The sequence below is a fragment of the Primulina eburnea genome, unplaced genomic scaffold (genome assembly GCF_022965805.1).
Source record: "Primulina eburnea isolate SZY01 unplaced genomic scaffold, ASM2296580v1 ctg424_ERROPOS1667910, whole genome shotgun sequence".
Lineage (NCBI taxonomy): Eukaryota > Viridiplantae > Streptophyta > Magnoliopsida > Lamiales > Gesneriaceae > Primulina > Primulina eburnea.
In genome coordinates, this window is record NW_027331236.1 from 109,894 (window position 1) to 128,001 (window position 18,108).

General features: G+C 32.0%; 2 protein-coding genes across 5 annotated transcripts in view; both read left to right on the forward strand.

Moving 5' to 3' along the window:
• LOC140821102 (putative late blight resistance protein homolog R1B-12) overlaps positions 1–18,108 on the forward strand; it is a 27,470-nt gene continuing 9,362 nt past the window's right edge. The window contains exons 1-2 of one of the 2 annotated variants that reach the window (XM_073181515.1): positions 1–1,816; positions 2,306–2,856. In XM_073181515.1, the coding sequence (XP_073037616.1) occupies positions 39–1,816; positions 2,306–2,699 (2,172 nt within the window). In that variant the 5' untranslated portion in view covers positions 1–38 and the 3' untranslated portion in view covers positions 2,700–2,856. Of the gene's footprint in view, positions 1,817–2,305; positions 2,857–18,108 lie in introns of those variants that run through there. The other variant, XM_073181516.1, reaches the window with a different exon arrangement.
• Positions 8,880–16,850, forward strand: LOC140821100 (putative late blight resistance protein homolog R1A-10). 3 transcript variants are annotated; one of them, XM_073181511.1, is made up of 2 exons: positions 8,880–10,673; positions 16,563–16,850. In XM_073181511.1, exons 1-2 carry the CDS (start codon positions 8,941–8,943, stop codon positions 16,675–16,677), a joined length of 1,848 nt encoding a protein of 615 aa, XP_073037612.1. In that variant the 5' UTR covers positions 8,880–8,940; the 3' UTR covers positions 16,678–16,850. The 3 variants fall into 3 exon arrangements, with proteins under 3 accessions (XP_073037612.1, XP_073037613.1, XP_073037611.1); XM_073181512.1 differs by lacking the exon at positions 16,563–16,850 and adding an exon at positions 10,886–11,043; XM_073181510.1 differs by lacking the exon at positions 16,563–16,850 and having other exon boundaries at positions 8,880–11,601.

Genomic DNA, 18,108 nt, shown 5'->3' on the forward strand with positions numbered 1-18,108 from the left:
ACAAGCTAAATAATTATTAATTAAATAAGCAGCCAACTATGACTGACATGAACTTATACCGAGCCCCTCCATTTTTGTCTCCTCCCATGGCTGCTGCTTATGCTGCGCTTCTTGCTGTTGCTCGATCATTGCGAGAGATTTTGGATCTTGACAAGTATATCGATCCTCTTCACAAAGAAAAAAATGTCTCTCTCAAGGAAAAAGTTGATTTCATCGTTGCTTTCCTTGAAGATTTTTCGGGTAATTATCAAGAAACACTTGGTCGTGAAGGAAATGGGATTAGAAAAGCTGCATATGAAGCTCAAGATTTCATGGATTCGTATCAGTGTTCGGTGTCAACTATTGATGATGATGGGAGTACTGAAGAGGCTGATTTGAACTTGGATCGAGACTTAACCATGGCGTCTGAAAGGATTGGTTTTATTTGGGAAGAGACGATGAAGATGAACAACGGTGACACGGAAAAAGATAGGCGATCCGTATCTTATTCTTTTCCTGTTGATCGTTCATCCACAGTCCAAACCACTGCCAGAAAAGTGGAAGTGGGATTTGATGATTACTTGCTCGCTATCAAAGAACGGTTATACGAAGACTCTGCTAAACTCCAAATTATCCCAGTTGTTGGGATGGGGGGTATCGGGAAGACGACTCTGGCTAGAAAAGCATACGACGATTCAATCTTTTCTCAATACTTCGACAAATGCGCATGGATCACTGTGTCACAAGAGTATCAAAGGGGAGAGGTTCTTTCAGGGCTTTTGAAGTCCCTCAAGAATGAACAATCTAATGAGAACGAAGCAGAACTGGCAAAACTAGTGTATCAAAGTCTTTTTGGCAGGCGATATCTCATTGTGGTTGATGATATATGGAGTACCAAGGCATGGGATGATTTCAAGATGACATTCCCAGACGATGGTAGTGGAAGTCGAATCTTGTTAACCACCAGGCTATTAGATGTGGCTTCTCATGCGAGATCTTCAGATGCTCCTGTTCACCAAATGAACTGTTTAAATAATGATCAAAGTTGGGAACTACTTCAAGAAAGTGTTTTCGAACAACAGTCTTGTCCTCTCCAACTGGTGAAAGTCGGGAAGAAGATTGCGGAAAATTGTAGGGGACTCCCACTCACCATCGTGGTGGTTGCTGGACTAATCCTTTCTTCAGGCAACGTGATGAGAGAAGAAGTGTGGGAAAATGTTTCGGAAAATATAAGTTCTAAAGAGCCTACAATTGCCCTTCAGTGCTCAAAGATACTGTGTTTTAGTTATGATCGGTTACCTCTTCGACTAAAACCATGCTTCCTCTACATAGCAGCTTTTCCTGAAGATTCTGAAATTGATGTTTCTAAGCTAATCAAGTTGTGGGTTGCTGAGGGATTTCTGAAACCAAACGATCAGTTCAAATGGTTGGAAGATGTGGGGGAACGTTATTTGGAGGATCTGGTGAACAGAAGTTTGCTCTTAGTGAGCAAGAAAGGGCCTGACGGGAAACTCGAAACTGTTAGAATCCATGATATGTTGAGGGAGATTTGCATAACAAAAGCTGAAGAAGAGGGGTTTCTTCATGTTGTCTCATCCAAAACCAATTCCATAACAGAAATCATAGAGAATCCATATCGCCGCCTCACAATTCATTGCACGAGGCATTTTCAAGAATGGAAAATCTTAGATTCGAGCGTGCGTTCGGTTCTACTTTTCTTCAAGAAATATCGGAATCCAAGAATAGATCTAAGGTCTAGGCACGTCGGTGTCTTGAATGCACCCCGAGTAACTTGGCGGGAATTGTCACATGTAATCTCTACATTCGTCAATTTAAGGTACCTTGCTTTTGAATTGGATCATTTATCAATTCCCAATGGATTTCCAGTCGCAGTTTTAAAGCATCCCAATCTCGAAACTATAGTTGTTCGTGTAACTGACTTCTTCGGACGAGACAGTCTACTGCAAGTTTCATATGAAATTTTAAAGATGCCCAAGTTAAGGCATCTGATTTGGGAAACCCGGCCTTTACGTTTATCCTACTCATATGACATAGGAATTGTTCACGAAAGTGATCTACAAACCATTGAGACAGCGATCGATTTTATATTTGATGAAGAGATCATCAAAATACTTGTGAATCTGAAGAAATTGGCTGTCGTATATTATATGGAGAATCATAATTGGGAATATTTTAATTTCGAAAACCTTTTCCATTTAAAAAACCTGGAGGACTTGCGAATATCTGTGCATGTCTTCTTGCATGATCCCTCAATGACATGGAACCATGCTTTTCCAATCGGTCTGAAGAAGTTATCTTTATATAGAGTCCTTTTTCCTTGGGAAAATATGACCATAATTGGGTCACTCCCGAATCTTCAAGTGCTCGAGATGACGCAAATTATAGGCACTAAATTTTCTGAGTGGAAACCAGTGGAAGGTCAATTTCTTCGACTCAAGTATTTTCGTTCTTCCTTAGATTATTTGGTGAAGTGGGAAATGGAAAAAGAGCACTTTCCATGTCTTGAAAGCTTGATTCTCAAAAATGTGGAGAGGATTGATGAGATTCCTAGTGGCATAGGAGAAATAGATACGCTTCAATACATAGAGTTGCAGGATTGTAAGAAACCACTGGTCAACTCAGCGATGCAAATTCGGAGGCTGCAACATGAAAATGGAAACTATGCTTTTCGTGTTCGTGTAAATAATTCCCGTAGATAGATTGTTTTGTTTTGAACAATTATTATGCCAGCGAGAATATTGTAAGATTATGTATTTGTTTCGATGAAAGTTTTTTGTTCGACAATTATTCCAAAGCAAATATTGGGATGCTGAGTGTTTGCCCGTTTCACTTGACAATATAATACAAAGTTTGGGACGATGTCGCTTATGAATACGATTGTAACAAATCTATACTCATATAAATATATGAATTGAATTGTGAATTAAAATTTAAATCTATCTATACTAATATAAATATATGAATTGAATTGTGATTACATTGACATCAAATTCACACAAAATCACTTTATTTTTTTTTTTCAAATTCACATAAAATCACTTTATTTTTTTATATTACAATTTGTCATATTAATGGTGTTATTTAAGTCATTTTTTTATTTTAGTTTAATAAGATCATTAATAGTGTATTTAACTCAATCAAACTAACTATTATTTTAATTTACTTTAAATTTAATTTTATTTTAAATACTTAAATTTATACATTGCCGTCAAATAATAATAGGAAGACAAAAGAGATGAGTCGTATTGATAAAAATAAAGTATTAATAAATATTAAGGTCATACAAAATTTCTTTCTCTCATTTAGAATAAAAATATTTTCAGACTCCTCATGTGTCAATAGAAATATACGATTGAGAGAAATAGTTTTCTGTAATAGATTTCAAACACTGTTTTTAAGTTATTTAGTCAATTTTTTTATAAATACTGCTAAATAAATATTACTAAATAATATGCACTATTTGATCATTTTTTGTTCTTGCAATGAGAGGAGTTTTTTTACCCTAGCGTTAACATGTTTGATTGTTATATATCATTTGTATTGGTCATGTAATTGTGTTTGGATTGTTTTTGTTATTTGTTTGTTTGCACAAAGAAAAGAGAAAACAAAATCAAATATCCAACAAAAATGGTTATTTTTCAATTTTTTATTATTAAGATATTTTGTTATTTTTTAAACACATAATGCATGTTTTCTGTTTGTTTAGATTACTTAGTTTAAAATGACTTAGAAAATATTAAAAAATTGAAATATTTCTTCGTTTTTATCTTATGTCTCAGAATATCAAGAGATAATATTTTTTATTTATTGGGACAAATATATTTCCAAACTTCTGTCTATAAATCAATATTTAAATTTTTTACGACATTATTATATTATCTAATCAATTTTTTTTATTTAGATTGATAGAAGGCATTTTAATTTGAGTTTTTATGTTCTTGTTTATATTATTTTTGTAATATTTATTATGAAAATAATAGGTGAACTATTAAAATTGGTAGGTCTAAGAGTCCTCTGGTACGACAAATATGGATAAATTATTAAAATATATAATATCCAATAGATTTTTGGCATGCGATTTTGTTCTAATTCAATGATGATGCATGATTCTAAATTTTAATTATATCACAAGTTAACGCATGTTTTGTTGTTGCTACATATATTTTGTCAATAGTCTAATATTTTTCTATGGTTTAAGAAAAATTGTGTGACTTTGTATTATATTTTTACAGCTTCTTTTCTAAATGGTTTTATTATGATTTCAAGGCACCATTTTTCATTTGTGTTTTTTAAAGAAGTGGAATGAATATCTATAAAACGATGACATTAATAAGACGTCTTTTCTTTATTTAAAAAAAATATTGGAAAATTTATACAAAATATAAATAATATGGGTTAATATTTAATTTAAGAGTGATTTATGCTTTTTATTGCTCGTATATACTTCAATTTCTTTGTTATTGTACTAAATAAATTATTTTTAAACTTTGAGTTATCATTTTTTTTCTTATCGTGATTGTTTGTGTTATGATTTTTTTATTCGTTTTGGTTAGTATTGTTGGCGGTAATTGATTTTTCTGATATTATATGATGTGTCTTGTTGTTTATATAAAAATAAGTATGAGAGTACACCAATCAAACCACGTATTTTGGGTCTTCTGTTCTATGAAGAGAATAATAAATGGTTTATGTGAATTATATAATTTCTTGGTTTTTCATATATATAGTCTACGAAATGCGTCAAATTTTGAACAAAAAAGTTTCGACAAGCATAGTGGATGAAAAAAAAAGACATGTTAAATAAAAAAAATATGTTGTGTATTATTATGTTGGGTGCGATAATTGTCCCTGTTTGGAGAGCGGTCGAACCGTGATGCTTGAGCTGCTGTGCAGTTTAACAGATTTGAGTTGCATAATTACTACTAGGTATAGTTTTTGGTAAAGCGACAAATGCTCAGTCTTGCAATTGGTATCAGAGCCAATGTCACGGGTTCGATTCCCATTGATTGCAATGAGTGCAATTATAGGAGGAAGATTGTTGGGTGCAATAATTGTCCCTACTTGGTTGAGCGGCCGAACCGTGGTGCTTGAGCTGTTGCACGGTTTAAAAGATTTGAGTTGCACCATTACTACTAGCTATAACTTTTGGTAAAACGGCAAGTGCTCAGTCCTACATACTATGTCCTAATTTCTGTATGATATAATTCAAGTACATTTTTTTATAGATATTTGAAATTAGGTCCAACTAAGTAACATGAAACATATACATATATATTAAATCATATTTAAAGCAAAATTTTAAGATCAAGAATGATTCAGATTTAAATTTCAACGAAGCACGATGAAGAAGAAATTGAAGAATTGTATGTGTACATTAAGTGTTATATAATGATTATGTTGCTACTTCATGGTTGTGCGACATATAAATGTCAATATTTCTCAATAAAATAGTTTTTCAAAAAGAAAAAATTCTTAATTCAGAAAAAAATACATGAAAAACAAATTGTACATAATTTTCATTCTATTTATAATGGTATGAGAACAATTCTAAAGCTTTGTTGACACAATATAATAGATGAATTCTGTGCATTTTATTGAGACATCGAGCCATTTCACTTTATTTCCTCCAATATTATCTCGATATATTTCGAGGTGATATGAGATTGTTTTTGTCTCTTTTTTTAGTCAAAGTATCTAACCAGCTAATTCATAACATATATGATGTAGCATAGAAAACTCCTTGTCAAGTAAATTCACTTAGCCAAATATTGAAATTCAAATAAAATTCTACAATATTTCATCAAATTAATTTTGACTTTCGTAAAATGCTCATGAAATCTAAATGGTTATATTATTAGATGAGATATTGAATAAAACAAATACTTTGACATATATTATAATGATATCTCATATGCATATCTTAATTACATTATTCGTATCTATTCTCAAGATTTTTAAAATACAATAAATAATTTTGTATGTCGTTCTACAAGATAAAATATTATAAAACAAAATATAAACTCGCTAGAAGAAAATTTGTTTTGTTTCAATGAATAATATAATATTATGTTCTAAACGCAACAAATGAGATTGAAACTATATCATCCTCATGACATGATGCACGCAATCATTATTGCAAAACTTCCAAAAAATGATGATCAAAGATGATTTTCTTGAATTGTGTCAAATTAAATGAGGACACAATTCTAAGATATAGTCATTTGAAGAGATTTCAAGTAATTTTTCTCACAGTGATTGAGAAATAGTTGTTGAAAATTTATTAATCTTATAGCTATAGACGATCAGATATTTGCTGAGCATACCAAAATAGTTATATGCATATTATAACAAACTACGACAAAGACAGGGGCGGATCCACTGTGGGCCGGAGGGGGCCACGGCCCCCCTGAATTTTTTTAATTTTTTTTTTACTATGTAAGATATATTTTATTATTTAGTATATATATTATTTGACCCATCAAAATTTTAAATATCTATAATTAGTCTAATGGTTAAAGACTTTCGAGATTTACACATATGGTCCATGTTTAATTCTTTTTATACGCTGTTTTTTGACATTGTTCTGCAAATTTTTTTTTGAAAACCTAAATAACGGGCTTTTACAAAGTCCCAACTTAAAACCTTTATAGTTGGTTAATACAAACACAATCAAGAAAGCCATTTGAAATAATAACCTTTTGCAAAACATCTGCTATATTGTCGAATGGACGCGAGTTCGGAGACACATCAGAAGGAAAGACAAGGATTCTTGGAATTTTTTCTACGTTCAGGAATTGAGGTAGACCGGCCCCCCAAACATATCATTCTGGATCCGTCCCTGGACAAAGAGTTGTTGAGTTGTCAAAATCAACCAAGAAGCATATTGGAAAGTGTGTCAAGTGGATAAGATAATTTCTCTGATTCATATACCGTCTATGGTCATGATTTTTTATTTTTTATGGCTTAGTTTGTTTCATTTGATAAATGTTATTAACTATGTTTTAATTCATTTAAATATTATCAAAATTTCGTACATATATTTTCAGCAATTTAGGTTTTTACGTGCAACGCACGTGCATTTTTCTAGTCTCTTCCAAATATATCTATGCACTTTTATGAATTTAAATGAAACTGAATTGATAGTACAAATAAAACAAGATTAAACAAACCAAAAGTTTCTATTTGATCTCCGCAAAATTTTCCTTATTTGCCTATTTCTTTATAAAAAAATCGAAATATTACAAATTAAAATCATAAACAATGCGGTTGTGTCAGGTGAAAACTCAAAAACTTGAGTAAAAAACATAAAAATTTAACTTCTAAAAACAAAACTATTTTGAATATCAAATTTAATCGTTAGTTATGATATCATAAACTATTATGTACTAACTGGAATATTTAACTTTTCTTAGTTCAGTGTCAAATTCTTGAATTTCTTTGTAATTTTTAAGTTAGTGCTTGCGACCTACAGAATTCTGAAGTTGAGATACACTAAAAAAATTATCCATGGCACATTTTCATGTCATAAAATTATTTTTCCCGTATTTTCTAATCACTTTTTAAGAAATGAAAATGAAACGATACATAATTCTTAAGAGAGAGTCAATTTCAACATTTTCAACGACAATATATGCGCATTGAAATCTTTGAAAATCTAGAAAACATATGATTTCTACCTCCAACATCTATTTTGAGAAATCATCAAGAAACGAGACAAATTATATATCTCTTTCTAGGGATGTAATCGAGTCGAGCCGAGCCGAACTCTTGAATGTTTGAGCTTAGTTCGTTTATAATCGAGCTCGAGCTCGAGCTTTATTTAACGAATATATGAATGACTCACGAGCTTATTCAAGCTTTTATCGAGCCTAAACAAGCTTAATAAATATGAATTATACATTTAAATTTTCATTAAATTAATTAAAAAGTAAATTATATATTTTAAAAAAAATATATTATTCTTATTAAAATTTGTAAATTTATAATAATAAATAAATTTAATAGATTTTTCTATATATTTCATAAATAATATGCAAAATCAGTAAATCAAATATCGATCAAAACTATTATTTTTTTATATGAAAGATTACTCACGAACTAACCAACGAACATGTTCACGAGCTAACGAGCCAAATACTGTAAAGCTTGAGTTTGGTTTTTTTATCTTAACGAGCCTCATTAAACGAGCTCAAACGAAATTTTATTTGTTTTCTTTTTTAATAATGTCGTTATGATAATATTTTTTAATACTATCATATTATGATATGTTCGCTTGAGTTTGTTTCCAAATTCCTTTGACCGGGTCTTAAAAGTTATTTATAGGAACTAATTTTTAATTAAGTGTATCATTTGTTAAGTATATGTTGTGGTAATTTTTGTAGTAATATTTTCGGGTTTTTAATTAAATATGATAAATATTAAAATTATTTTACAAATTTTAAAAAATGAGGTACGTTACATATTTTGTCGATCCGAGGTTACGAATCCGGATTTTGTGAGAATCCGAGATAATACTGCTAAAACTTATAACAATACTAATTATTATATAATAATAGTAAGAGTAGTGAAACAAACTTTTAATATATTTATTTATACTAATTAAATTTATAAAAATAATAATCATAATAATTGTGTAGCATAACACAAATATAAACAATAACACTAAATATTGATATTTACATTAATAGTGGTTTAAATCTTTATATTTTTAAACAATAATAATGACTATATTTATTATAATAATAATAATTAAAATAACAATCATATTATTATAACATTACTTATTTTTCTTTCTATCTATATTAATCAAATTTAGAAGGCAATACTAATAAAAATAAGGGATATGATTCTTAATTTTTTTATATTATTTTTATAAAATACCTGTTTCCCACAAGTCAATTAAATAAAAATCGAGTCTCTAATATCTCTGCCCCTGCATCCATGGCTGCTTATGCTGCGCTTCTTGCTCTTGCTCGATCTTTGCAAGAGATTTTGGATCTTCAACAGTATGTCGATCCTCTTCACCAAGAAAAAATCATTTATCTCCATGGAATAGTTGATTTTATCGTCACTTTCCTTGAAAATTATTCAGATAAGTATCCCGAAACACGGGGTGGTATGGGAAACGAAATTAGAATAGCTGCATATGAAGCTCAAGATTTCGTGGATTCGTATTATTGTTCGGTATCAACTACTGATGATAGGAGTTTTTCAGAGGAAAATCTCGACGAGGTGAACTTGGATCGAGACTTAACCATGGCCTTTGAAAGGATTGGTTTTATTTGGGAAGAGATGATTAAGATGAACAACAGTGACACGGCACAAGATCTCCGATCCGTATCTTATTCTTCTCGTGTTGATCATTCATCCACTGCAAAAAAAGTGGTATTTGGATTTGAAGATGACTTGATCGCAATCAAAGAACGGTTGTACGAGGATTCAACTAAACTCAAAATTATCCCAATTGTTGGGATGGGAGGAATCGGGAAGACGACTCTAGCTAGAAGAGCTTATGATGATTCAATTCTTGCTCCGCATTTTGATATCTATGCATGGATCACAATTTCTGCAGAGTATCAAAGAGGACAAATTCTTTCAAGACTTCTTTGTAACTTGAAGAAACTATATAAGGAACAATCTCATAATCATAGTGATGCTGAATTGGAAACACTGGTGTACCGAAATCTCAGGGGTAGGCGGTATCTCATTGTGATTGATGATATTTGGAGTACTAAGGCTTGGGATGATTTGAAGATGATATTTCCAGATGATGACAATAGAAGTAGGATCTTGTTAACAACTAGAATATTGGATGTGGCTGTTCACTTGGGATCTTCTGATACTCCGGTTCACCAAATGAACTGTTTAAATGAAGATCAGAGTTGGGAACTACTTCAAGAAAGGGTTTTTGGACAACAATCTTGTCCTCTCCAACTGGTGGAAGTCGGGACGAAGATTGCAAAAAATTGTGGGGGACTTCCCCTTACGATCGTGGTGGTTGCAGGACTACTCCTTTCTTCAGGCAACGTGATGTGGGAAGAAGTGTGGGAAAATGTTTCTGAAAATATAAGTTCTAGAGAGCCTACAATTGCCCTTCAGTGCTCAAAGATACTGTGTTTTAGTTATGATCGGTTACCTCTTCGACTAAAACCATGCTTCCTCTACATATCAGCTTTTCCTGAAGATTCTGAAATTGATGTTTCTAAGCTAATCAAGTTGTGGGTTGCTGAGGGATTTTTGAAACCAAACGATCAGTCCAAATGGTTGGAAGATGTGGGGGAACGTTATTTGGAGGATCTGGTGAACAGAAGTTTGCTGTTAGTGAGCAAGAAAGGGCCTGACGGGAAACTCGAAACTGTTGGAATCCATGATATGTTGAGGGAGATTTGCATAACAAAAGCTGAAGAAGAGGGGTTTCTTTATCATGTGTCATGCAAAACCAATTCCGGAACAGAATTTGTAGAGAATCCATATCGCCGCCTAAGAATTCATTGCACGAAGGATTTTCAAGAATGGAAAATCCTAGATTCGAGCGTGCGTTCGGTTCTACTTTTCTCCGCGAAATATCAGATGCCAAGAATAGATCTAAGGTCTAGGCACGTCGGTGTCTTGGATGCACCCCGAGTAACTTGGCCGAAATTGTCACATGTAATCTCTACATTCATCAATTTAAGGTACCTTGCTGTTGCCTTAGACTATGCATCATGCCCCGATGGATTTCCAGTCTCAATATCCAAACATCCCAATCTCGAAACTATAGATGTTTGCGTCGTCGACTGGGGACGAGAAAGTAAATTGCAAGTACCATGTGAAATTTTGAAGATGCCGAAGTTAAGGCATCTGATCTGGAACAATGATTTTCATTTATCCTATCCCTCTGACATAGGAATTGTTCACAAAAGTGATCTACAAACAATTGAGACAGTTGTCGATTTTATATTTGGTGAGGAGATCGTCAAAATACTTGTGAATCTGAAGAAATTGAAAGTTTGTTATTATATGCGGGATCATAACTGGGATTATTTTAATCTCGACAACCTTTTTCATTTGCAAAACCTCGAGGACTTAGAAATCAGTATGCTCTTCATAGAGGCTGATCCCTGGAACCATGCTTTTCCAATCGGCCTTAAGAAGTTAACTCTAATAGGAGTCCCTTTTACTTGGGAAAATATGACCATAATTGGGTCCCTCCCGAATCTTCAAGTGCTCCAGATGATAGGTATTATAGTTACTGAGTTTTCCGAGTGGAAAGCAGTGGAAGGTCAATTTCTTCAACTCAAGTATTTTCGTTCTTCCTTTGATTATTTGGTGAAGTGGGAAATGGAAAAGGAGCATTTCCCATGCCTTGAAAGCTTGATTCTTCAGCGTGCCCCGTGGATCAATGAGATTCCTAGTGGCATAGGAGAAATAGATACTCTTCAATTCATCGAGTTGCAATATTGTGAAAAATCACTGGTGAACTCAGCAATGCAAATTCTGAAGCTGCAACGTGAGAATGGAAACGATGCTTTTCATGTTCGTGCCATTGATTACGATGGATACAGCATTGTTTTGAACAATTATTATGCCAACATTTGAAAGAGAAAATTGTGAGAATTTGTATTTGTTTGATGAAAGTTTTTTTTATTAGAAAATTAATCAAAGAAAATAGTGTGTCTTTGCCCATTTTCATTTAGACTGCGTTTGCTTTGAGTGATTCATTTTAATGATCTCGAATGTCACCGAATGCTACCACCACACAAGATTCAGACAGCAGAACTTACATTAACAGCCGCAAGGGTGAGGGTCGACGACCTTCCTGAATTAGCACATATAGTTTCACAGAGAGGCCATTTCCAAGTCCCTACAATGTACTTGTCTTAGACACAATCAAGTACTCTGTAGAATTTTTAAACTTATTTTAAGATTTCAACTATTTTAGAATTGATTAAATCCACAATTTATATATTGATGGTGTATTAAAATTGTGTACAAAAGTTGTATTTTTTTATGTTACATCCGGAGTATATCTCTTTTTTGTTGTTGTCAAATATTTGCTTTTAGGTCATCAACATGTATATCAATTTTCATAAAAATAGGAGAGAATCACGTGATCTAATGATATTAGAATAAGATGATAAACGAGACTGGGCTGGGTTTGTAGCCCAGTGATCTCACCCGTCAGATTAGCTGGCTCCCCTCTCCGAGTTCGATCGCCTCTCTCCGCGTGTGTTGTAATAAAAAAAAAGAACAAGAATAGGATGATAAACACTCCCGATTTAACATATTTTAACCCGCATAAGATGAAATGAGTATTATACTATTATCGCACATCTATCTACTTTGTAAAAAGTATTTTAACAACTCCCATTTAAGTTAATAAAATAGTATTTACAATAACTTGGAGAAGAAAATTTAATTTATAATGAATATTTTTATTGTTGCATCATATCTGTGAAATGCCACTACGTTTAGAGCACATATATTTTTAATCTAAATAATCCTTTTCTAAATATTTAAGTTATTAATTATGATTATTTAGTTATTTTTAGAATTTATTAAAATTAGGTTTTGGCGGTTCTTACGATAATTTTTATTAACTAAAAAAGGGTAATTTTGAAAAAAAATTAGATTCTTAATTATTTTTTTTATAGACAATCTTATTAATTATTATTGGTACAATGCTCCCGGCTGTTTCCCACGGGCGAGTTAATTAAAGTCTCCCAGTCAACAATCTCGTGAACTCCCAGCTGTTTCCCACAGGCGAGTTATTTCTCTCCAGTACTCTAGGTTAAGTTTTATTTTTAATTCAAGAGATAATTCTACTATTTCAATTTTATCACTGTGAAGCTTTTTCTTGCTTTAATTTAATATTCGTGTTTGTTCAAGTATTTTTTGATTTATGATTTATTTATATGAAAGTTTTATGTTGATTAATCTGATAATTTAATTCGATAATAATTTTCTACTGTTACCCATGAATTCAGTGATCCGTAATTGTCATAAATCATTGGTACACGAGTAGCATAGATTAGATTTGTTGTGTTATCATAATATATTTAATCTAAATAAATCAAAGAAATTGGATATATCAATTGCTGCTATCTCGATTGTTAGATTTCAAGATTAACTGTTTTCACAGATCTAAAAGCTATCGTTAATTAATATGGAATGCTATCGTGCCCATTTAATTATTGATAAGTTTTGACTGGATGCTGGGTTTGGTCAATTAAATTAGAAAAACACAAGGATTTTAGCGGCTATCCCTATAATTCTAAGGTTAATTACTTGTAACTCCATGAATAATAATATGTTTGCCGATGAACGGTGACATAATTGAATAGTGAAAATCCCCTTGAATCATAGTTTGGAAATTTAATTCTTGTTTAGATTTATTTTTTTTATTACTTTCTAATTTTAGTTTTAATATTTTAGTTTGTTCTTATCCAACAAAACCCACATGTTATTTATTTTTCTTCGAAAGAAATCATCTACCATTCCCTGTGGATTCGACCATGCTCACCATCACACTAATTTTATCTAGAGAGTAGGAATTTAAGTTTGGTGGTCCGACGACAACACACCATTGTCGGGGAACGGTACTGCAAGGTGATTCATCAAGAAAAGAAGAATTTGAGAACTTTTTGTTGTGGAATACTTCGAGATGTTTCATCGACAAGTATTCACAAGTTTTTTTCAACAAAACGGAGAGTCATTCTACGCAGCATGGAAGAGATTCAATAATTTAGCAACAATATTCAGGAATCATGATTTTTCTAACTATGTTCTTATTTGATTTTTCCTTAAAGGTTTGGATGCAGTTACACAAAGATGAGTATTTAATGGAGCATTAACAACTGGTAGTCCACTACTTAGACGACCTGAAGACAGCGTGATATATTTGCTAAATGAAATGGCCGACTTTTACTACCATCAGTATTGGGATCCTACGCTGCAGAGTTGGAACCACCAATACACTGCATAAATTAGCCAATCTGATTTTACAGATCAACCTTTCGAGCATCAAGAAGATGAGGAAAATAGTCTTGAATTAATCATAAGTCGACTGAATGATATGGAAAAAAGCATGTGGCTTTGAATGAGCCAGCTATTGAGCCTCAGTTTGAAGAAGTTTTGGAAGAAATATCAAATGAAGATCAGCCACCAATGAAATTGATAGATGAACGCTCTCTTGAGACTATCGATATGAGCTCGTCGATAATATTATCATTCATACATCTAAGAGATCCTTGTCGTCCTCCATTGCCAATTTCAACAGATTTTACTCTTCAAGATCCAACGATGATATTCTCATCACATGTGTATTATTTAAAGTCACGTTTTGTTGAGGAGACGATCTTACATTGCATACATCAAGCTAAACTTGAGGGCACATGGAACCAAGACCCATATATGGTGTCATATGACACGTACTTTGGGCGTCAGCCGCTCTTTGAATGAGTGCTTTTGAGGGTCAAACTGACGACTAAAAATCAAGCGCTTTTGTGAGGCAACCTAAATTTTTTGTTCTTATTATTTTTAATTTATTTTATTTATTTTTTATTTTTCTTTTTTTCAAATAGTACAATTTTGGTTAACTTTGTGCAGAAGATGTCTTCAAAAAGAATACCACCTCTGCAAAAAAAAAAAAGTTTTGCCCTAGATACAGTAGATGTTTTCTAACGAGGCGTGATCACGCCTTATGAGAAAACATCTTCTGATTTTGAAAATTTTTGGCCCTACACACAGAATATGTTCGATCACGTCTTGTAAGAAAACATCTTCTGATGTTGTCTCAAGGCCAAATAAAAAACTAAATAATTTTTTAAATTGTTTTATTTACGCATTTTTATTCTCACCCCTTTCACATCATTTCTCAGCAGCTTCCATCATCGATCCACAATTTCTCCCGCCACAGCAATAGAAAGCTTTGCTTTACGATGCCCAACAATTTTCAGGGGAGTTCTCTAACTTCCCTTTTGTTTCTACTGTCTGCGTTGTACATCTACTTTTTGTGTCATTGAGAAAATTGTCACATATATGTGTGGGAGGGGGTATCTAGTTTTATTTCTAGTTTCAATTTCTATTTTTTCCATTTTTTTTTTGCATGTTTATTCGAAAAAAACAAAAATAGGAAAGAGTACGGCAGAGTGAAGCTGTTTGATCCATAAAGAATTTAGTGTTTATTCGTTATCTCTCTCATTTGAATCTTGAATGCCTCTTATGCGAGTTTATGAAGAAAAAAAACTGATGTTTTCTTTGTGTGCAGTTGATTTTGCATTCTTACTGATATATTTATGGGTAGTTGCTCTGGATGATGTGTTGAAATGACAGTGGTATAGGATAAATATATACACTTCGATATATTGAGTTGAAGTACTGTAAAAAATCATTGGTAATGTCAGCGAAGCAGATGCAAAAGCATTAACATGAAAATGGAAACGATGCTTTCCGTGTTCGTGTCATGGATGACGTTGAATACGACCAATTCTATCCTACACCAAGTGAGTTACACCCTATTATTTTTTTCTTACACGTGTCTTTTTTATTATTATTGCATTTGACACTACTTTAACTATGATCAATCAAACTAATCATTAAACTAATTTCGTTTCATGTATATAACAGGTGTCATATTATTATTATTATTATTATTATTATTATTATTATTATTATTATTATTATTATTCTCAAATTTTAAAACATAATATTTTATATTTAAAAATTACGTGAAATTTTTATTTGATAGTAAAATTTTACGTTTGAGATTTAAAATTTTCATTTCTATTATTCTTATTTGTATGGTAGAATCATATGAAATGTCAAAAATCAATGTTTTAAAATTTAATATGGAAAAAATAACATATAATACACAAATTGAATGGTAAATTGAATATATAAGCATCGTTATTTTTAAAAAACAAATGAAAGTGTCTTTTTGATTTTCATTTCAGAGCATCCATTTGATCATGACAAAAAGTATAGATAGTGTTCACATGCAATTCTAAATTTTTTTTTTAATCAAATTTACTAAATCTAAAATTTTGATAAAAAAAAAAGTAAAAATGATATGTTTCCAACTTTTTTTTCGATAAATAAGATCCCAACTAATTTAGAATTGATTAAATGGATCTAGCTTAATAAACAAAACAAATATCAACCAAAAAAAAAAAAAAAATAGCCAAATAAAATGTACCAAAAAAAGTGCAAAAATCTGATTGAAACAAATTTGACATTTAAACAATTAAATTGTGAAAAGCTAAAAAGAAAAGGAAAATGTATAAATTTTGGTTGAGAAATTGCAAGTTTTGCAAACAATAAAGAGAAGTTGAAGTCCTAAAGATCATAATTTTTTATCTTTCAATTTATTATTATTATTAATTATTACTAAAAATAATATCAAACATGAATTGTAATTAAAAAAAAAGATTGAGAACAACTTCAGAAAGACAAGTTAATAATATCTACAGTGAAACATGAAGTATTACAACTCTTCAGAAAGACATGAAGTTTAAAAAAGACTGGATGCGCCTAGCAACTTGGCCGAAATTGTCACATGTAATCTCTAGATCCATCAATTTAAGGTACTTTGCTTTTGCCTTAGACTATGTATCATTGCCTGATGGATTTCTAGTCTCAATATCAAAGCATCCCAGTCTCGAAATTACTATAGTTGTTCGCGTAACTGACTTCGGGTGAGGCAGTCTATTGCAAGTATCATATGAAATTTTAAAGATGCCCAAGTTAAGGCATCTGATTTGGGACACTGGGCCTTTTCTTTTATCCTACTCATCTGACATATGAATTGTTCATGAAAGTGATCTACAAACCATTGAGACTGTGATCGATTTTATATTTGATGAAGAGCTCATCAAAATTTTGTATTTGTGTCAATGAAAGTTTTTTGTTCGACAATTATTCCAAGCAAATATTGGGATGCTGAGTGTGTTTTCCCGTTTCACTTGACAATATAATACAAAATTTGGGACGATGTCACGTATTCAAATACGATTGTAACAAAACTTTAAATACTAAGCTAATGCGGAAAATAAATGTCCCTCGAGAGTGTATTGCCGGACCCGATGCACTCAAGCGTCAGTGCCTCCCTCAAAATCATCATCGTCTGCGACCATTCAAACCTAGTGAGTATAATGATTTAGCACGTTCTAACCATACGTAACAAATAATACTATACAGGCACATGCAACTTTAAAATAAATCTTTTAATAAAATAAGTTGGCGTAAAAGCTCGTAATCATATAACAAATCATAAATCGTAAAGCTTTTCATCATCGTATCATTTTGGGTGACATTTGATCCTTGAAAGTGACTAATTGTAATCGTATCATGTGATCGGCTGATCATTCGTAGCTCAACAATGTTCATGGGGGCGGGGCGACAACAAATTTCGTCACTGGGCCTCAGCCAAAATTGGAAATAAGATCGTCGGGCTCTCTCTGGGGCCTTCCCCCGTAAACGGGCTCTCTCTGAGCTTTTTTCTCTCACGATATCCCCAATCATATCATATCATATCCTATTTGTCACAGTCAATTCACATCATTCAAAATATTTTTCTTTCCTTTTATGCATAAAATATCGCATCCTTCAAAACTCTAAAAATAGCATATTTCAGGAAAAATAGTATAGTTTTAGCATATATAAAATACCATATTTTCATTATAAATATTTTAAAATATCATTTAGCATTCATTATGATTCTTCAAGACATCGCCAAACCTTTCGTACTACCTGGGACGTAAAATGATTATTTTACCTTTGGACCTCGAACTTTCCCAATTTTGACTTTCCCTTACTTTTATTGACTCGAGCCTATCCCATATCATCATATAAGTTTAAATTTGACTTCTGATATTTTCTTAAACGTAAACCCGAGCATTTAGATTTTATAACATAATAGCTAAACCGTAAAGCATTTTACACCCTAATAAATTAAAAACTTAATGTTTTCGTCCCAAATTTTAAAAATAAACTTTTCATACCTAAAATATCCCCATGAGCCACGAACCACGGTCCGAACCAATTTTCTTACCCAAGCCAAAACCGAACCCTAAACCCTTCCTAAGCAACATTTTTCCCAAAAACTTTCGAACCACCCTCGAACCAACCCGG